The sequence below is a fragment of the Carcharodon carcharias genome, chromosome 1 (assembly GCF_017639515.1).
Source record: "Carcharodon carcharias isolate sCarCar2 chromosome 1, sCarCar2.pri, whole genome shotgun sequence".
In the NCBI taxonomy this organism is placed as follows: domain Eukaryota; kingdom Metazoa; phylum Chordata; class Chondrichthyes; order Lamniformes; family Lamnidae; genus Carcharodon; species Carcharodon carcharias.
Genome location: NC_054467.1, coordinates 45,732,480 through 45,754,747, shown reverse-complemented (window position 1 = coordinate 45,754,747; position 22,268 = coordinate 45,732,480). Strand labels below are relative to the sequence as shown.

The window sequence follows — 22,268 nt, the reverse complement described above, 5'->3', positions numbered from 1 at the left end:
CTGGTCAGCCGTGTGACGGAAAGATATTTAAGCCTCCACCATCACTATTCATAGCTCCAGACTTCAACATGCATGCAAAAATATTTGTTACCACAGCACCTTGGACTCCTGGGGGTTGGGTGGGGGGGGGGAGCATTTGGCTTAGCTGGCTGGATGGCTGGTGTGGATCAGATTGGTGCCAATAACATGGGGTTCAATCGCCGTTTTGGCTGGGGTGGATTTGGGACCAGCCTCCTTGCCCTGACCATGGTGGAGATTGTGGTGCTGTGGGTTGGACCCGCCTTCGGGCAGAGAACTCAAGAAGAAGAAAAAAGGAATTTTAGCTAATGCATTTTTGTTTTCACCTTCCTCCTTGATGACTCGGGCAATTAGAAATAATTTCAGCATTATGCTGCAGTTCTACTGTGATTGGTTAAGCTTCTGTATTTTGAATTGGAACCTGTGGAGAAGACCAAGACACATTAAATTAAGCATCATATCAATTCTCAGCGGTAATGTAAATAGTAAATCCTACACCAAAGATTTTGGAAGATTTGGAAGGCTATGTAAGGATTGGGAACAGGGAAAAGACAATCTAGTGACCAAAGTGAAGCAACGATCATTGGTTCTGCTGAATGGTGATTGACCTGAAACTTTGGGTGGAATCTAATCTAGGTGACAGGGTTCTCACCCACTAGCTGGCAAGCTGACAAGAGCCCTGAGTGGCTCCCTTTGTGGAACGATCACCATGTTAAGTGTCAATTAGGCACTTAGGTGGCCAGTGGCACGCCTTCCCTGAGATCAAGGACCCTGGGGGGAGAAATCCTGTCCCCGAGACTGCTGGCCAATCAAAGACCAGTAGCTCTACATTGCAGGCAGTGCCACCAGAAGTGGTGGCAACTGCTGGAAATGCACCCACCTAAGGCCCAGGATCAGCAAGAGACCAGGGTGGATGATGACAGTCTTTTTGTGGCCCACCCAGTCAAGCAGTTTCTTGAACTCTCAAATTTATAACTAAACCCATTAAAATGGTGACCAAACGCCCCTTACGGGTCTTCCGGTCAACGGATCAAAACTAAAAATTGAAGCAATCACAGCAACCCTGTCAAGGCCAGGTATTCCAAAGACTGGACCCTGGAACATAGGTCTGTTAACTGAATGTTTGAAGGTCTCTTGCAAGGCAAATGTGACGAGCTGGAAAAAATACTGAGAACAAATAACACTGAATCACAGAATCGTTATAGCGCAGAAGGAGGCCATTCAGCCTCATTCACTGGCTCTCTGAAAGAGCATTCTACCCAGTCCCACTCCACTGCCTTATTCTCATAACCTTACACATTCATTCTTTTCAGATAGCAATCTAATTCACTTTTGAATAACTTGACCGAACTTGTCTTGCCATCCTCTCAGGAAGTTTGATCCAGACTCTATATCCCCATAACTATAGTTCTTTATCCCTGGAATCATTCTTGTGAATCTCCTCTGTGCCCTCTCCTTCCTTAAGAATGATACCCAGAACTGGATGCAGTACTCCAGATGAGGCCTAAATAGTGTCTTATACAAGTTCAACATTATCTTCCTACTCTTGTACTCAATGCCCCTATTAATAAAGCCTAAGATACTATATGCTTTATCAACTGCTTTCTCAACATGCCCTGCCATCTTCAATGATTTATGTACATATACACTGAGCTCCCTCTGTTCCTGCACCTCCTTTAGTGTTTCTTCTTTTATTTTAGATTGTCTTTCCATATTCTTGCTGCCAAAATGAATCAGTTCACACTTCTCTGCACTGAACTTCATCTGCTACTTATCTGCTCAACCCAACAACATGCCTATGTCCTTTTGAAGTTCAAGACTATTCTCACCATGGTTGACAACATTTTGAATCTTCGTATAATCTGCAAATTTTGAAATCATGCCCTGAACACTATAGTCTAAGTCAATAATATATATCAGGAAGAGCAAGGGTCCCAACACTGACCCCTGGGGAACTCCACTGCAAACCTTCCTCCAATCTGAAAAACAACCATTTATCACTACATTCTGTTTCCTGTCACTCAGAGGCAATTTCTTATCCAAGTGCCTACTTTCCCTTTTATTCCAAGAGCTAGAATTTTGCTCACAAGTCTGTTGTGTGGCAATGTATCAAATGCCTTTTGAAAATCCATATACACCACCTCATCAGCATTTCCCTTATCAACCTTCTCTGTTACCTCCTCAAAAAAACTCCAGCAAGTTAGTTAAACATGATTTTTCCTTAATTAATCCATGCTGGCTTTCCTTAATTATCCTGCAATTGTCTAAATGACAATTGATTTTGCCCCAAACTATAGTTTCCAAAAGTTTCCCCACCACTGAAGTCAGACTGACTGGCCTGTAGTTGCTGGCTTAATCCTTGCACCCCTTTTTGAACAAAGGTATAACATTCACAGTTCTCTGGCACCACCCCTGTGTATAAGGAAGACTGGAAGATTGTCACTAGTGCATCTGCAATTTCTATTCTCACTTTCCTCTGCACCCTTGGATGCATCTCATCTCGTCTTGGCACTTTATCAATTTTAAGTAAAGGTAGTTTTTCCAGCACCTCCTTCTCAACTATAAATTCTTCTTGTGTACCAGTTACCTCCTCTCATCTTGGCCGGGAAGAATCTTCTTCCTTTGTAAAGGCAGATGCAAGGTATTTGTTTCATATCACTGCTATTTCTCCTGCCTCCACTTGCAAGTCCCCATTTTTATTCCTAATTGGCCTTACTCCTTCTTTTACCACCCTTTAATTATTTATATGCTTATGGAACACCTTGTGATTCCCTTTTATGTTAGCTGCCAGCCTCTTTTCATGCTCTCTCCTTGCTTTTCTTATTAGTTTTTTCACTCTCCCCCTGGTCCTTCTATATTCAGCCTGATCCTCCATTGTATTTTCTACCTGATATATGTCATATGTGCATTTCTTGCTTTTCATCTTCACCTCTATCTCTCTCCTATTTGATGTCCTCGGGTAATGTGGAAATGCATGTCGCTAATAATGAGCAAGCACGTTGTTACAAGATCTATGGGTTATAAGCCTACCACAACCATACACCATGCAAAATTGGCCTGGTGAGTAATGTGAAAGATGAAATTACTAACTATGTAACAATCTCAAGCATGGAACGTAGAGGTACCTCCACTGCAGCTATCAAGATTAGCGAGCTGACAGTTATCAACATCTATAAACCCGCAACGAAGAATGGCCTATTCTAGCTCTCCCACCCCCTCAGCACCCAACCATTTTGGGAACTTCAATAGTCACCATATGGAATGGGGCTACAATTCAAATGATAACAATGGGGAAGTCCTGACAGATTGAATGTCGGCACAAGATGTTCACTTTATGATGCTAAACATTGTGCAACTTTCTGATCAGGAAGGTGGAGCATGGAATATAATCCTGGCCTCATCATTGTCTCATTAAAGTGAAGGTGTTCCTGTACACCTGTCCCGAACAGACTTTCCACACAGTCAACCTAGACCGATTATCAGACATGTGGGGAAAGTGAGATTTGGGCAATAAGTGAAGCAATGCAGAAAACAATTGAGGCTGCAGAATTGTAGTTTTTGAGGCAAAAAATGAAGATATCTTGGACAAGTCACAGTACCAAATAAGACATATTAGTAAAATCTGAGACCAGAAGAATTCTGCTACCAAAATCAGGAAGAGACGTTTGGAATTTCTTGGGCACATAATAAGAAATCATGATTTAGAAAACCTGATGCTGATTGGAAATATCAATGGTAAAAGAGATCGAGGTAGACAAAGATAATCTTTTTAAAGAGCCTCAAATTGGATTAATGCACCGCCAATAAACTTGATCTACCCTTTTTAACACCAACATTAGTGATGTGACCACCACATCATCACGAAAATGTATTTATTTTGATAATATTGCCTTGACAACTCGAGCAAAATCTGTCCAGGATATGGAAGGCACGCTAAACCCTGACATGTCAAAAATGGCTGAATATTTCTGCAAGTGGAAACTGCAACCAAACCCAGCCAAGTCCACCTTCTCTGCATTCCACCTTGAAAATTGTGAGGCAGGCAACACCCTAAATGTCACATTCTGTGGAGAAAAAGTGTAGCATGATCAGACTCTCACCTATCTTGGAGTGATCCTTGACCGCTCCCTGACTCACTATCACTACCTCCGAAAGACCACTGAGAAAGCCAAGACACAAATGAACATCACTCACAAGCTCTCTGGCACAAGCTGGGTACAAAAGCCACTGTCCTCCATACTTCTGCTGTAGCTCTGATCTTCTTGACAGCTGAGTACTGAGCATCTGTATGGGCCTCAAGTCATCACACCAAACTCATTGACGCACAACTTCACTCAGTAATGAGAATAATCCCTGGAACCCTCTGAAACTAGGGTTTAGTGGTTACCAGTCCTTTGAAGTATCGCTTCTCACTCCATTCGACGGGATGCAGCATCACGCAGAGAAATGACTGGTATCAGCAGCAACTTGGACCTCCCCATCCATAGAGACCTTCAAGACCCCCCAACTTGCCACATGGCTCTACGAAAACCCTCTGGACACAATTGAACATCTCTAACTCCATAACGCTGATGAAACCTGGAGGAAAGTTTGGGCAGAAAACAATCTCCCAATAACCACATTGTCCCTGACCCAACATCTCAGCAACCTGGCTTCAATCTCCCCAGAGCATGTGGCCAACCCTCAGTAAAATGTGGACTAGATATGGCCAATGTCGCCACCTGATGTACAAGTGGCACCTCAAAACCTCATCTGGCTGCGACTGTGGAAACCTGAACAAACCTAATAACATCTTTCCCCTCATTCAGATTTGAAGGTGACATCCTGGAGTTACCCTTGCTCCCCAGCTCCCCAACATTGGACTGTTTAGGGAACTTGATATTAAAACTGTGAGGACAGCTTCTGCTCCTAAAGCCATATGAAAGAAGAAGAAAAAGTAAGAGACCAGGACACAGGCGAGTGAGGGCGGGATGGGGCTCGAAGAGATGGTTGCTGGCTAGGGGTGGTCAGAAGAAAGGGCAAGGGGTGGCTCTCAGTAGGAAACCCCCTTCCCGAAGCCGGGTCCTTTGATCAGGCGGTGAGTGCTTTTGAATGAGGGACCCTCTGGGACCAGCTTTTTGGGGTCCCCATGTGGTAGTTGCCCCACCTGCCGCTGGTTGAATGGCGGGATGAGGCCCTTAAGTAGGAATAAATTGGAGCTTTCGAAACTGAGAAAGATAGATTTTTGTTCGGTAAGGCTATCAAGTGCTGGAGGCCATTCAGCTCAAAGGTGGTCTTTGAAAGAACTGTCCAAGTAGTCCCAGTGCCCTACTCATTCTTCATAAACCTACAGACCTTTACTTTTCGAGTATTTATCCAATGCCCTTTTCAAAGTTGTTGTTGAATCGGCTTCGACCACCCTTTCAGGCAGTGAATTCCGAATCATTTACTGCCTCATATTAAAATTTCATATCCCTTCTGATTCATTTTGCTAATTACCTTAAATCTGTGTCCTCTGGTTAGCAACTACCCTGCCAGTTGAAACAGCTTCTCCTCGTGTACTCTATCAAAACACTCATAATTTTGATCAGTGGTATTAAATCTTCCCTTAATGTTCTCTGATTTTTTTTCATGTATTTGTTCATGGGATGTGGGCATAGCTGACTAGGCCAGGATTTATTGCCCATCCCTAATTGCTCTTGAGAAGAAGGTGATGGTGAGCTGCCTTCTTGATCTGCTGCAGTCTATGTGGTATAGGTACACCCACAGTGCTGTTAGGAAGGGAGTTTCAGGATTTTGACCCAGTGACAGTAAAGGAATGGCTATATAGTTCCAAATCAGGATGGTGTGTGGCTTGGAGGGGAACTTGCAGTTGGAGATGTTCCTGTGCATTGGCTGCCTTTATCTTTCTAGGTGATAGAGGTTGTGGGTTTGGAAAGTGCTGTCAAAGGAACCTTGATGAGTTGCTGCAGTATATCTTGTAGATGGTACACACTGCTGCTACTGTGCATTGATGGTGGAGGGATTGAATGTTTATTGTGATTGATAAGGTGCCAATCAAGTAGGCTGCTTTGTCCTGGATAGTATTGAGTTTCTTGATTGCAGGACAGAGCTTTACTCATTCAGATAAGTGGAGAGTATTCCATCACATTCCTAACTTGTGCCTTGTAGATGGTTGACAAGCTTTGGAGAGTCAGGAGATGAATTACCTGGCGCAGAATTCTAAGTCTCTGACCTGCTCTTGTTGCCACAGTATTTATATGGCTGGTCCAGTTCAATTTCTGGTCAATGTAACCCCCAGGATGTTGAAAGCGGGAGATTCAATGATGGTAATGCCATTGAATATCAAGGGAAGATGGTTAATTCTCTCTGGTCATTTGCCTGGCACTTGTGTGGTGCAAATGTTGCTTGCCACAATATCAGCCCAAGTCTGGATATTGTCCAGGTCTTGCTGCATTTGGACATGGACTGCTTCAGTATCTGAGGAGTCGTGAATGGTGCTGAACATTGTGCAATCATCAGCGAACAACCCCTCTTCTGATCTTATGATGGAGGGAAGGTCATCGGTGAAGCAGCAGAAGGACACTACCCTGAGGGACTCCTGCACCAATGTCCTGGGGCTGAGATGACTGATCTGCAACAACCACAACCATCTTTCTTTCTGCTAGGTATGACTCCAATCAGTGGTGAGTTTTCCCCCTGATTCCCATTGACTTCAGTTTTGCTTGGGCTCCTTTGTGCCACATTTGGTCAAATGCTGCCTTGATGTCAAGGGCTGTCACTCTCACCTCACCTCTGGAGTTCAGCTCTTTTGTCCATGTTTGTACCAAACTGTAATAAGGTCAGAAGCTGAGCAGTCCTGGTGGAACCAATCTCCTGATCTAAGGTGAATGAGCCCAGCTTTTCTAGTCTCTACACACAACTGAAGTCCTGCATCTCTGGTATCATTTTAGTAAATCTCTTCAGTCTCTCTTAGGCCTTGACATCTTTCCTTAAGTGTGGTGCCCAGAATTGGACACAATACTCCAGCTGAAATCTAGGCAGTGATTTATAAAAGGTTTAGCATAACTTTTTTGCTTTTATACTCATTTATACTAACTATAAAGCCCATGCTCCCATATGTGTAAAGTGATGGAAGGGGTCATTAACAGTGCTATCAAATGGTACTTGCTTAGCAATAACCTGCTGACGCTCAGTTTGGGTTACGCCAGGATCACTCAGCTCCTGAACTCATTTCAGCCTTGGTCCAAACATACACAAAAGAGCTGAAGTTCAGAGGAGAGGTGAGCATGACTGCCCTTGACATCAAGGCAGCATTTGACTGAGTGTGGCATCAAGAAGCCCTTGCAAAACTGGAGTCAATGGGAATTGGGGAAAACTCTCCACTGGTTGGATCCATACCTAGCACAAAGGAAGATGGTTATGGTGGCTGGAAGTCAATCATCTCAGTTCCAGGACATCACTGAAAAAGTTCCTCAGGGTAGTGCCCTCCGCCCAACCATCTTCAGCTGCTTCATCAATGACCTTCCTTCCATCATAAGATCAGAAGTGGGAATTTTTGCTGATGTTTGCACAATGTTCAGCACCATTCGCAACTTTTCAGATACTGAAGCAGTCCATGTCCAACCGCAGCAGGCCTGGACAATATCCAGGTTTGGGCTGACAAGTAGCAAGTAACATTCATGCTGCACAAGCGCCAGGTAATGACCATCTCCAACAAGAGGGAATCTAACCATCACCCCATGACATTCAGTTGCATTACCATCGCTGAATCCCCCACTGTCAACATCCTAAGGGTTGCCATTGACCAAAAACTGAACTGGGATAATAATATAAATACTGTGGCTACAAGAACAGTCAGTGGCTAGGAATCCTGCGTTGAGTAATTCAGCCCCTGACTCCCCAAAGCCTGTCCACCATCTACAAGGCAGAAGCCAGGAGTGTGATGGAATACTCTCCACTTGCCTGGAGAGTGCAGCTCCAACAACACTGAAGAAGCTCAGCACCATCCAGGACAAAGCAGCCCACTTGATCGGCACTCCTTCCAAAAACATTCACTCCCTCCACCACTGACAAACTGTGACAGCAGTATGTACCATGTACAAGGTGCATCACAGGAACTCACCAAGGCTCCTTAGGCAGCAACTTCTAAACCCATGACCACTACCATCTAGAAGGACAAGGGCAGCAGACACATGGAACACCACCACCTAGAAGTTCCCCTTGAAGCCACGCACCATTCTGACTTTGAACTATATTGTTGTCCCTTCACTGTCGCTGGGTCAAAATCCTAGAACTCCCTCCCCAACAGCACTGTGGGTGTACCTACACCACATGGACTGCAGTGGTTCAAGAAGGCAACACACTACCACTTCCTCAATAGCAGTTAGGGATGGCGAATAAATGCTGGCCTAGCCAGCGATGCCCACATCCCATAAATGAATAAAAAAAAACCTGGGACAATGCAGCTTGCCCAACACCTTTATTATTCACTTTCTCCACTGTTGGTGCACTGTAGTATGCACCATATATAAGATGTAATGCAACAACTGACCAAGATTTCTTCTATAGCACCCCCGCCACTTAGAAGGACAAGGGCAGTAGGTTCATGGGTACACCACCAGCTCTAGATTCCCCACTTAGTCACACACCATCCTGACTTGGAAATATTTTGCCATTCTTTCATTATCGCAGGGCCAAAACCCTGGAACTCCCTATCCTTCAGCACTGTCAGAGTATCTTTGCTGCATAATTGTCAATACTTAAGAAGGCAGCTCATCACCACCTCCTCATGGGCAATTAGCAATGGACAATAAGTGCCAGCGATGCCCACGTTCTGTATTTTAACATAGGACTTAACTTGTTTATTTTAAATGGTCAACACTTACATAGAATTAGCAGGTGGAGGAATGCTAATATCAGCAACAGCAGTTTCTAGTTTTAAACAAAGAGAATCAACAGTCAGAATATAGACAGCTATAAACGAAAACTCAATGCACGCACTAGGCATAAAAAATTTTATTACAAAAATTCTAACTGATGCCAGAAATGTTATATATGATCTTTAAAAAACCTTCTCCTTATAAGATTAGGGCCAGGATTTTACAATCGGTGTGCGGGGGTGGGCCTGACACGCTGGAGTGTAAAATGACGTGCGATGACGTCGGGCATGTGTCCCAATGTCATCGCGCTGTCTCACGATATTTCATTCGGCGGATGCGCACTGGAGTCAGCTGCACGCCCGCCGACAATTGAAAGGCCTATTAAGGCCATTAACGAAGCAATTCATTTCAAGTTTACACTGCCAGTCCAACCTTATGGCTCCATGCCTCAGGGAGATTGAAGTGCTCTTTCGTGCGTATGTGCGAAGGAGTGCTGGACCCAAGTCTCCCTCCTCCCCCTGCCTGCATAGGTAGCACTGCCACCGCTCGCATATAATGCTGGGTGGGCCTTAATTGGCCTGTCCGTGTAAAATGGCTGTGCAGAGCTGATTGTGGGCGGCGGATAGCTCCATGACTGCTCCCGCCGAGCCCACCCGACGCGGGAAAAATTCAGGCCTAGGGGAAATTCAAGCACATATGCAGTTGCTACATAGTTTTGCAATAATTAATGATGAACTATATTAAACCGTACTTATTTGCAGCAGAGTGCACTGCAGTATGCACCGTTTACAAGATGCAATGCAACAACTGGCCAAAGTTACTGATGAGCTGTTAGACCAATGTTCAGTCATGATTAAGTAAAACAATTTCTTCAGCAACATATTCTGTTTAGAAGAAATGTGAAGTCAGTTTTAAAGTTTAGACCGTCACTGATTATCAAACATTAACAAACCATAAACTAGTTAATTATAGCTGTCATCAAAGTTTAGCACAGCAACATGAGGACTTTAGTACCAATTGTTCGACAAATATAGAACTTGCAGTTAAATAGGTCGTTATTTATTGCATCCGCAGAATGTTCATATCCAATGAATTACTTTTGACGTCCAATCACTGTTATCTAAGTAAATGTGGCAGCCAAACTGTGCCCAGTGAAATTCAACAGTTAATCTATTTTTTGATGCTTAGTTCCAAAACTGAGAGTATTTAGAGTTTTTCTGTGATTTGGGCCACTCACACATCAAACATTGTTGCTTATTTGTAAATATATAACTCGATTAATGCTAGTTCTTAAAACATTTGAAGCTCATGCTGCACCTTGCAATTGAAAAAATGCAAAACATTGTTTACATTGGTGCATCAGTTTGAGGGAAGTATTCTTTCTTAAATAGTGAGTGATTTAGTAAATTACAGATTTTTTTTATTGCAGTAGATTATTCATATTAAAATCCATTGAAACTGAAAGTCGATAAGGATAATCTGTCAATTTTAAGGTTTTTAATGTAGTTAGATTTATCTTTTCCATAAACTACACTTGTAAAATAATTGTACAAAGTCCAGGGTACAAATGTACTTAATTATTTACAACTTGTATAGATAGGTGTGTGATTGAAAAGTTGGATTTCAAGAGTTTAAATTCATGTAATTTTTGAACATTTTGTTTTCAAGGTGCTTGGGCAGGAATATATTAATAACCATATGGTATTGGTATAATTAAAAACTTCTATTAAGCAGCAGATTAAGGATGTTGGTAAAGTTATTGGAAATTTGATATTCTTTTGGAACCACATGTATACATTACAAACAATGTCAATGTCACAGTATTTAAATCACATCCACGTATGGGGCATTTGTGGGTAATGTTCCTTCTCTGCTTTTAGTGTAGCTTTTTTATTAGAGCAAACCGTTGCCCACAAGAGGGGGCTGAAGTTTAGCTATTTAATTTACTAATTCAACTATGACAATAAAAAATAAAGCAACAAACAGACAATATAGATCCCATATTGAAGAAAGATGATCAAACCATACCTTGCAAATACTGGCCTATTACCCTGACCTCAATAATTGGAAAACTAGTGGAACCAAAAATCAGAAACACTTAATGAAAACAACCAAACGAATGACAGTCAACATTACTTTCAAAGAAGCAGAACTTGACTGATCTCGGACTTACTTGAAGACATGGTATTCTCCATGGGCGAATACTGGAACATCTTCCAATATTAAATTACATGAAATTGGAGTCTCAATGCAAGTTATTTAAATTTAGGTACCAAGCTAGGTGGGTAGTGAACTGAGGAAACCAGTATGGTCTTGAAAATAATAGTTTGTCAGGGTTTGCCCTTGGAATAATTGGTGGTGACTGAAATTAAGTACAGCAAGGTACTCCATATTGAAAATCAAACACTATCTGATAGAATTTGATGAGCAACAAGTTGAAAGAGACCTAGGGTTGTATGAGTCAACACTTATGGGACATGGTTTTCAGTTTGTATGTTTTCCATCCCAAAATGTTTCAATCATTAAAATGAACAGTGGGGGCATGGGAAATCACAGATTGGTGAACCCTTAAGCAGAAAACCCAGTCACCATGTCTATACAGTTTGAGATGGCAATAAACAAGTATGACCTGTGTTATATTGTCAAATCAAGTTGAGTTTAAATGTCAAAGATTGTGCCCTATTCAGGCTGCACTTGTTGCTTAGAATCATAGAATCTTACAACACAGAGAGAGGCCATTTAGCCCAGCATTTCTGTGCTGGGTCTTTGAACAAACTGTCCTGCCTTTTTCCCCATGACCCTGCAGACTAGTCATCTTCAGTTACATGTCCAATTACTTTTTGACAGTTCCTAGAATCTGATTCCACAATCCTTTCAGATAGTGTTCTTGATCTTAATAAACCCCCGAGTGAAAATATTTCTTATTTACCCAATAGCTCTTTTACAATTATTTTAAATCTGTGGTCTCTAATTACTGACCCACTTGCCAGAAACACTATTTCCCTGCTTGCTCTGTCAAAAGCTCACATAATTTCTGAGGGGAAATACTTCTCTTTGACTACTCAGCTGTAAGGAGAGCAATCTCAGCTTCCCCACAGTCTCCACATTACTGAATTTCCGCATTTTTGGTACCATTTTGGTAAATCTCCACTGTACACGCTTCAAGACTTTGACTTCTTTCCTAATGTGTGGTGCCCAAATTGCCACAATACTCCAGCTGAAGCCTAACCACATATTTGTAAAGATTTAGCATGTCTTTCATGTTGTTGCATTCAATGCCCCTATTTTTAAAGCCAGTTACCTCAAACGCTTTCTTAACTACCTTATCAACTTGCCCTTCTATCTTCAAGGATTTATGAATATGTGCACTCAGGTCTCTGCTTTTGCACCCCCCCTCAATATTGTATAATTTAGATTATACTTCCTTTCCGTATTGTTCCTCCCAAAGTGCATTATTTCATATCTAGCAACTCCCATTTGGCAGTTATTTGACCAGCCTAGCTAAGTCCTCCTGAAATCTGCTAATATCCTCCTCCTTATTCACTACATTGCGAAGCTTTGTATCATCCGCAAACTTTAAAACTGTACTCCCTGTATCCAAGGGCAGAATATTTTGCTCGTTGGGTGGGCTTGTGCCCGAGCTGAATGAGCATAAAATGACGCGCGATGACATCGGGTGAGAGTCCCAACATCATTGCGCACTTGCACGATATTTCGGTCGGTGGGTGTGCACGGGAATCGGTAGCATGCCCACCGACAATTAAGTGGCCTATTAAGGCCAGTAAAGTCATAATTAAAATAAATTTTTCACTGCCTGGCCAACCTTATGGTTGGTGGGCGGGCAAATCGACTGGGCAGTCTTTGGATTTTTTGCGAAACCTCATCCACGGGCGGGATGAGGTTTTGATCAGTGATTTAAAAAAATATTCAAACTAATTTCTAACATGTCCCTGCTCATATGACAGAGCCACATAAGGGGACATGTTTTTAACATTTTTAAGTTCTTTAATTTTTATTTCAAAAATCTTCAGCTCCCTGAGGCAGCTCTGTGCCTCAGGGAGCTTTTACTGCGCGCACCTGTGCGAACTTCTGCACTCAACCACCTCCCCCCACCCCCAGCAGTGTTGGCTGGGGCCCGATCGCGGGCGGCAGTCTGTTTCACAGCCGCTCCCACTCACCCTCGCCGAGTCCACCTGAGGACCGGAAAATCCTGGCCCAAGTAAGTCATTTATCTATAATAGGAGAAGCAATGTCCTAATGCTGACTCCTGTGATACCCTACTGCGCACCTCTCTCCAGTCAGAAAAAGCCATCCATTCGCCATTACTTCCTGCCTTATATTTCTTAGCTAGTTGCATACTCAAGTTGCTACTGTCCCTTTATTCCCATACATTTCTATTTTCTAAGTAAGCCTCTTATGTTGTATTTTATCAAACATATTTTGAAAGTGCATATATATAACATTTATTGCACTGCATTTGTCAACCCTCTCTGTGTCAACCCTCTTGATACTATTCCAAGAACTCCAGTCAGTTTAAGTAGTCACCATTTGCCTTTAGCAAATCTGTGTTGGCTGTTCCTTGTTAACCTATGTATCTCCAAGTAAGAATTAATTTTGTCGTTGACAATGGTCTCTAGTAGTTTTTCCACCACTAATGTTAAACTGACTGGCCTATAGTCACCAGGTTTATCCCTCTCAATATTTTTGAACAAGGGTGTAACATCCGCAATCCTTAAGTTTCTTGGCACCATCGCTAGATCCAAGAGGACATAAAGATTGTGGTCAGAACTTCCACTATCTTCAATCTTGCTTTCCTCAGCAACCAAGGATGTATTCCATCTGGACAGAGTGACTTGTTAACTTTGAGGGATGCCAACATATTTAGCACCTCCATTCTATTTTTATCCTGTTCAATTTCACTACTCAAGCCCCCTGTACTACGACATTAACTTTATCATCTTCTTTTGTGGAGTCAAAGGCAAGATATACATTCAGTAACTCAGACATGTCTCTGCCTCATAAAGAAGATTTTATTTTCTTGTCTCCAATTGACTCCTCCATTCCTTTAACAATCCTTTTACTTTCTATATGTTTATTAAAAAACTTTTGGATTTTATTTTAACCTTTATTTTCTTTGTCACCTTGGGAGCTCTGGCTTTGAATGTGCTATTTTGTACTTTATGGCAGTATGTTTGGTTTATACTCAAATTATATCTGACTTGAAAAGCCACTCTTTCCCATTTACCGTTTCCTTAGCCACTCTTTGATTCCAGTCCACCTATGCTGGATCCTTTCTCAAATCATTGAAATTGGCTCTCTTCTAGTTGTAACCTTTAATTTTTCTTTGTCCCTTTCCATCATGGCTATGAAGCAGCAGGAACAAGGAGAATGCATTTAAGTCAGTAGGAGAAGCCAGGACTAACATTGGGAGGGAAAGTTTCCATTTAAATATCACAGCAAACAGCGTAACAGTAGCTGACAGAAGCAGCTAATAGCAATGCATTAGTGGAAACGAGGGAGAATAGAAAATGTATTTGTGACCGGTGGTAATTTTGGTAGGTTTTGTCTTTGTAATGTTGAATCCCAGCTTTTAAGAAGGTCATGAATTTTTGAGGGATTATTTTAGATGTGGGTTGTCTTACATGTGAGTATCTATGGTAGTGTAAAACTAAATATGTGTTTCTGGTAACTAAGTAATTAGTAAATATTTAGCATAGCTAAATGCAAATCTAGCCTTTTAGAGGTAACAAATTACAATGTGATGAGAACATTTTTCCATTTCGAGGCAATATTGTTTATATAGAAGACAATCTTTCTGACACACACCTTTTTCTCATTTTGTTTGTAATTTGCTCAATGTTAATCATTTGTATAGTGTTTAAACATGTATGTGTTACTGAGGAATTACCCATTATGTTTCCATTTAAGCAAATAAAGATTTATTTTCTGAGTATTGCAGCACTTAAAGCATGTACCATGCAAAAATGCATTGTTTTCCAGTAAGTGTTATTGTTAAAAATCCATGGAACCTGCCTGTACTATGCAAGCACAAGGCCAGGAGGAATTAGTCGAAATCTCCAATTGGATTAAAAGAAAAAAATATAATTGCTGCAAATCCTGAGAGCAGAAAATGCTAGAAATGCAAAGCAGATCAGTCAAATTCACAGAATTACAAAATTGTTAGAACATAGAAGGAGGTAATTTGGGCTGTTGTGTGTGTGCCAGCTCCCCATAGGAGCAATTTACCTAGTGCCACTTCCTCATCTTCTACCTGTAGCCCTGCACATTCTTCCTTTACAGTTAACAATCCAATTCCCTCTTGAATGCCGATTGAACCTGCCCCCATCACAAGACTCAGGCAGTGCATTCCAGATCATAGCCACTTGCTATGAGAAAAAGTTTTTCCTCATGTCTGAAAGATGGTTTTTGGTTCAGTGTCCCATTAGAATTGACATGGTCCAGTCTCTATAATGGTACTAATGAAGATAATTCAGGAAGGGCCCAAGAAAACAAAGAAAGAATCTGAGAGGCTGGGGATCAAGAGCTCAGATTTAACTTCTTTCACAAAAGGGCAGTTAACATGCTTAATGTGTTATTACTGTGATTCTGGGAAAAGACTTAGATGAGGGGATCATCAGGAAAGTCAAAATCTGATTTAAAGATAATCACCATGTTTTCAGAAGGCACAAGTTGTGCCTGATCATTTGATTATATATTAGGTAAATAAGGATAAGGCAAGGGATCTTATCTGTCCAAATTTCAGGAAAGCATTTGACAATGTCTCAGACTAACTCACAAGACTAAAATATTAGTTTGAATTGATATAGACAGCAAGGGATGGGTGGTGTGTTGGAAGTTTCAGACTGGAAACAAGTTGCCATTTAAAAATCCTATAGTGGTGTGGGAGCTGCAATTTAGAGTTCTAAACATGCAAAGATGACCCGAGATGTTCATTAACCTTGTTTGGAACATCACAGATAATCAAGAATGAAATGATCCGATTGGAGGGGGTAAGGAGGTTTGAAAGAGGATCATGCTAACTGATAAAACAGAGCTGCCTGGCAGAAGAGTCACCTGAAATAGAAGGCGTTGAGCATTATTTATTACATCATTTAGGGTTTAGGAACAGGCAGTGTGGATTTGTTAAGCAAAGATTAAGCCTGACCAACTTGATTGAATTTTTCGAGGGGTAATGCGAAGGGTCGATAAGGATAGCATGTTTGATGTGGTCTGCATGGGTTTAAACAAGGTTTTTGACAAGGTTCCACATGACAGAATGGTCAGAAAATTAAAAAAAATATTGTGGGATCCAAGGGAAAGTGGTAACTTGAATCCAAGTTTGGCTCAGTGGCAGGAAGCACAAAGTAATGGCTGATGGGTGCTTTTGTGATTGAAAGACATGATGGGTTAAATGGCTTCCTTCTGTGCCGCAATTTTTTTATATTTCTATATGTTCCTCAGATTTTAGCCAGAAGTACTGTAAACCGTGGAACATAAGTCAGCAGGACATATAAGACAACCTCATTTTTCCAGTTCACTAGTCATATCCTGCCAAATGGGGTATATATATTCATCAGCCCTACACTCGTTCTCCCACCTCCTAACGAATTCTTCACCTCAAAAGTTTGCCTACAGTTCTATGTGCATCATTTTTACCTAATAGCTTCTATGTAGAACTTTATTGAATGTCCATGTAAATAATATCCATAGGCATCCCACATTAATGATCTCACAAAAATCAACCAGGTTCATTAGACATGACCTATCCTATATAAATCCATGCTGGCTCTCTGATCAGATCATATTTGTCTAATTTTATTGGCTCTGTCTTTAATAACAGATTCCTGTAATCTCATCACTACAGATGCTAGAATATTAAGTCTGTAATTTCCTGATTTACTTCTCCCAACCTTCTTAAATAATAGTGACAACTGAAATTTTCCAATCCAATAGGAGAATTCCTGAATCAAGAAAGTTTTGGAAGATCATGACAAAAACAGCTACAAGTTTGTCACCTACTTTAAATACCCTGGGATGGAAGCAGACAGGTCCTGGAAATTTGTCTGTCTTCAGTCTTATTATTTTATACATTACCATTTACTAACTTATATAAAATCTAGTAAGTTCCTCCCCTTCCTCGATTTTTAGTTTTCCTTGTATCCCTAGTATTTTATCCTCATCCTCTAAAGTGAAGAGAGAAACAAGATAATTATTTAGCAAGTTTGTCATTTCCTTATTTTAAATTACAGTAACCCCTACATCTGTCTTTAAAGGTTCACATTGCCCTTAACCACAATCTTTCTCTTATTGTATATGTAAAAAAAAACTTTTAGTATTGATCAGCAAATGCTCAACAGAACATACAGAAATGCAAGCTTGAAATTTTGTAGTTTTAACCAGCAACTAGACTATAGGAATGATAGGATAAGACAGGTTAAAGCATGACTGTAAAAATGGTGTAGTAGGAAGCACTTCAGATTCCTGTGACTTTGGAACTAATTTTTGAGCAGGAAGGATCTTTTCAAAGTGGAAATTCTGCACCTCCACAGAGCTGGGAACAATGTCTTCCTGGGAAGGTTAACCTGATGTGGGTGAGGATTTAAACAACTTTGGCATCAGGATGAAACATTAGAGAGGAGAAACAAAGTTCACGGAGAACTAAAAAAGATAAATAAATAGCAGCAGAGTTATGAATTATTCAGAAATAGGGAGAATCAGAAAGGGACCAAATGTGAGACAACCTAAAATGGGTTTGGATTGCATCTGTGTAAATGAAAGCAGCGTGATACGTAAGGTTGTTGAACTCAAGGTACAAGTCAGCACCATATAGGACTAAGATATAAACAAAAAAGAGACCTGGCTTAAAGAAGAGGAGGATTGGAAACTTAATATTCCAGGCTACAAAGTATTCAGAAAGGTAGGGAAGGAAAAATAAAATGTCAGGAGCGTTTGGTAGTATTAATCAAATAAACTATTATAGCACTGGAGAGAGTAGATGCAGTTTAGGCATCAAAGACAGAATCTATTTGGTTACAATGAAGGAACAGTAAAGAAGCTGTTATACTGCTGGGTGTATACATGGGCCAGCAAATAGTGGGGAGAAGATAGGGCAGCAAATTTTCAGGCAACTTACAGATAGATGCAAGAACTACAGAATAGTCTTAACAAGTGAATTCAATTATCCTAATATAGTTTGGGATAATAGTGTAAAGGGCAAAAAAATGAGGAATTACTGAGATGTGTATAAGGGAACTTTCTGGATCAATCTGTTTCCACCCCAAAGAGGAAGGAAGCAGTTCTGGATCTAGTTCTGAGGAGCAAAGTGGGGAAAGTGAAGCCTGTTTCAGTAGAAGAGCATTTGGGGAACAGTGATCACATCACCAGGTTTAAAATAGTGGTTTCATACCTATTCCATACCTAAGAGTAAAAATACTTAACTGGATGAGGGCTAATTTCAGTGAGCCTAGCTGGAATGAAATCAAAAATTGTGGACAGAACAGTAATTAAACAATTGTGAGGAGGGACTGGGGAGGTAAGAGGAGGAAAGAAGGAGGTAGTAGCAGTATGATGCAAATAGATAAAGAGGAAATACTTAAAAGATTGACAGTCCTCAAGTAGATATGTCAGGATGGGTTGTATCCTAGGTTATTGAGGGAAGTAAAGGTGGAAATTGTGGAAGCTCTGAATGCAATCTTCAATCCTCTTTGGATGTGGAGGTGGTGCCAAAGGACTGGAAGATTGCAAATACTATACTTATGTTTTAAAAGAGGAGGGGAATAAACCCAGCAAGTACAGGCCAGTCAGCTTGAAGTCAGGGGTAGAGAATCTTTTAGAGACCATAATCTGAGACAAACTTAATTGACATTTGGAGAGTGTGGACTAATAAATGAAAATCTCACAGATTTGTTGAAGGGAAATAGTTTTGACTAACTTAATTGAGGTCTTTGATGAAGCATTGTAGACGGTGGATGAGAGTAGTGTGGTTCATGTTGTGTGCATAGACTTTCAAAAGGCATTTGATAAAATACCACACCATTGACCAATTTGAAAAATTAAAGCCAATGGAATTAAGTGGAAATCAGAGAGAATTGTTGAATGGATGTTTTTCAAACTGCAGGGAGTGATATCGTTTTGCAGTGGTCGGTTTTAGGACTACTGCTCTTTTTAATATAGATTAATGATTGGACTTGGGTATTCAGGGCATAATTTCAAGGTTTACAGATGACACAAAACTCGGAAATGTAGTTAATTATGATGAGGACAATAACAGACGTCAGGAAGACACAGATTGGTGAAATGGGTAGACAAATTGCAGTGATACATTTTGGTAGGAAGAATAAGAGGAGACAATATGAAGTAAACAGTACAATTTTGAGGGACGTGAAGAAACAGAAAAACCTTGGTGAGCAGTACAGGTTAAGAATGTTCAAAAAGCATGTGTCACCCTTGGCTTTATTGGTGAAGAAATAAAATGCAAGGAAAGTTTGCTGATGTCACCAAACAAGGAGCAGGAGCAAGTAAGATCTCGAGAAGAGAGCTTGACAGGATTTGCAACGTGCATAAACAATGGCAAATAAAGTTTAGTGTTGATCAATGTAAAGTATTGAATGTTGGAAATGGGAGTGAGTCATGTCTACGCTGCTGAAGGCAGAACTTGCCAAGTGATAGTTTGAGAAGAACAAGTAGTGTTGACTCATTATTCATCATGTCTAAATGATGTGAGATTGAAATAAACACAACAACAAAGATTTATCACAAATTAAGTCCCTACAAGTGTCACTAAATTTATAAAGTGCCTTGGTCAGACCACAACTGGAGTGCAGTACGATGTTCCTTTTTGTTTGTTCTCTGATGGTAGAAAGAACTTGGAAGAATAAATTGATAAGTTAAGTTAGAATTTTTCAATGCAAAATGAAGCATTTCGGGGGTAGGGGGGTGGTGGGGGTAAACCAAATATTTACCTCTTCCTGGTTTGATAACAAATTATAACACAAGATTTGTTTATTAAACATGCATATGCCCAGCTCCATTACATTTATCTACCTTAAAATTCACCTTCTGGAAAAGAGGTTAAGAGAATTTATAATTGTTTTGGCCTGATAAAGAATGTTGGTGTAGGACAAGTTATGATGTATCTTAATTTCAAAATAGTGATCATGTAGGGAAGAGAAAGAGCATGGAAATGAAAATTTATCAGAAATAATCTTTTCCCACATTAAATAATTCTGGGTAGTTTAAAACCCGTTTTGTGTGAGTGCAAGGCTGTAACACAAAACGGCCTATAATTATGGTGAAATTGGTATAAAAAGTATTTTTTTAAAAAGTCTTTGCTTATAGTTTAGGGCGACTGGATTAACCACATTTCAAGAAAGGAACTGCTGCACACTGTATGGATTGTGATATTTCTTCCACTGTTATATTTTTGCGCATTGTAATGAGAACTACTATTGTTGAATCTACAATTGGATACCTTTTAAAGAAAAGAGTTTCAAGGTAATTTTGCAAGGTTATGTTTACTGTCTTGTTCTTTACAAAGCTATGTATATTGTCAGTCTGATCCTGGGATCAGACTCTTGAAGTGTGACATGTGGTTCAGACTACTAATACCTGTCAGCTATTTTAATATAGCTTTAGGAATGAGAGAATGTCTGTAAAACAGGGTGGATCTAACTCGGGTTCAAATTTCCTTTGTAACATGGTAAGTTATTGCATCAGAGTTGGTGATTGCTCAATAAAGTATATCAATTGAATAGGCAATTGTATGAACTTGACTGAATGATGATGTTCATGGAGGAGTTCATGTACAAATTTATGAGGACAATGGCTGAATGTACTTGAATATCTGACTGGATCAATTGAAAAACATATGAAATGTAAAAGGAGAAAAAAAAACTGGTTGAATCAGTCCCAAACAGTTGTGATGCAACTAAGGACATGACTGCCAAGTATCCTTCCATTAGCAGTCATGTTATTTCCTGGGAGAGAGAAAAAAGTTAAATCCCTAGGCCAATTCAGGGGGCAGGATTTCCTGAGCGGGCGGTGGGGCCCGCTTGCCGACGCATGAAATGACGCGGGATGATGTTGGGCGGAACTCCCGATGTCACTCTGCATCATTTCAATTTTCAGGTCTGCGGGGGCTCAGCCGAATCAGCTGTGCGCCCACCGACCTGTCAACGGCCAATTGAGGCCGTTTAAAAAGTAATTGCAGTAGTTAAAGGACCTGCCTGTCCAACCTTAAGGCTGGCATGCAGGCCGGGAGCCCTGGCGGGCTTCAGAGAAAGTATGAAACCTCATCCACGGGCGGGATGAGGTTTCATGTAGGTTTTTAAAAATCAAATCTAAGTTTAACTAAAAGTGATGGACATTACCCAACTCATGTGACATTGTGACAGATCTCCCTGTGGCAGCACTTAGCTGATCGGAGGCACGCCTGTGTGCGCCCACTCCTGAACTTCCCCCCCGATGGGGGGAAAATTCTGCCCAGGAAAAAATATGTGGGAAATTACTCTTTGATCTAGTAAGGTAATGGAAACAAGTTCAGGAGGTCGATGTGACAATTATGTTGCATGACCAATGTCCTACTTATCTTTTGCATGTAGTGACCAGAATCGTCTGCCTGCACAGGAGTTAGGGAAAGATGTGGGCGGTCCTGAGAATTTGGCAGGTTGGCATCGGAACTGATATCTGTCACTTTCCAGCGTCCAGTGGAAGTAAGTTCTGGGCAAGAAAGCCCATGGTTGATCTTCCTGCTCCACTTCCACTTGAGTCCCTTAATTGTCCAATTAACGACCACTTAAGGACCTCTTCCCGCTTCCACTGCAATCTTCCTAGCTCCAGGTGGGCCTGCTGGCATGCGGCCTGCATTACTGGTAAGATTGTGGGGGAGGGGGTGTCCCTTGATCTGCACTAAACTGTGCATGATCATGGGCATGGACATAGGGCAGAGGGGTGGGCACTGACAGCCACCCCTCTGACCTTGTTGCCGACCTCTGTGGCCCACCCCAACACCCCTGCAAAGCACTTACTTTTTTCCTGGGTTGCTCTTCAATCCTGGGACTCTGAGTGGGTGGTGTTGTTTCAGCAGCAGACACAGCCTCCTCCATGGTACTGCTAAGCGCAAGAGTTCTCAGCCTCTGATTGTTGGCTGCGCTTAACGGACCGGCCTCTGATTCACTGGCAACTATTGGTGGGCAGGAAGTCATCTTCTGCGGTCCTCAGTCTGATGGAAGGCCCGCGGCTGCCCATTTAACTGGGTCGTGGTAAAAGATTGCCTTCCTCCTCGGGGTCAGTGCAGGTGTCTTGCTGCTTTTTAAGACAACGAGTGGGATACCCGCTGAGAATGGAAGATTCCGCCCAGTAGCGCTAGCCATGGTATGAAATTTGCCCAGC

General features: G+C 41.3%; 2 protein-coding genes across 6 annotated transcripts in view; one reads left to right on the top strand and one right to left on the bottom strand.

Annotated features, from left to right (window-relative positions):
- The window catches only part of idua (alpha-L-iduronidase), a 325,106-nt gene that overhangs the window by 49,533 nt on the left and 253,305 nt on the right, over positions 1–22,268 (top strand). The gene's annotated exons all lie outside the window — the stretch shown is intronic.
- LOC121283949 (sulfate transporter-like) overlaps positions 1–22,268 on the bottom strand; it is a 73,155-nt gene that overhangs the window by 17,061 nt on the left and 33,826 nt on the right. The window contains exon 4 of the mRNA XM_041198765.1: positions 4,119–4,177. Coding sequence (XP_041054699.1) covers positions 4,119–4,177 — 59 coding nt within the window. The remainder of the gene's footprint in view (positions 1–4,118; positions 4,178–22,268) is intronic.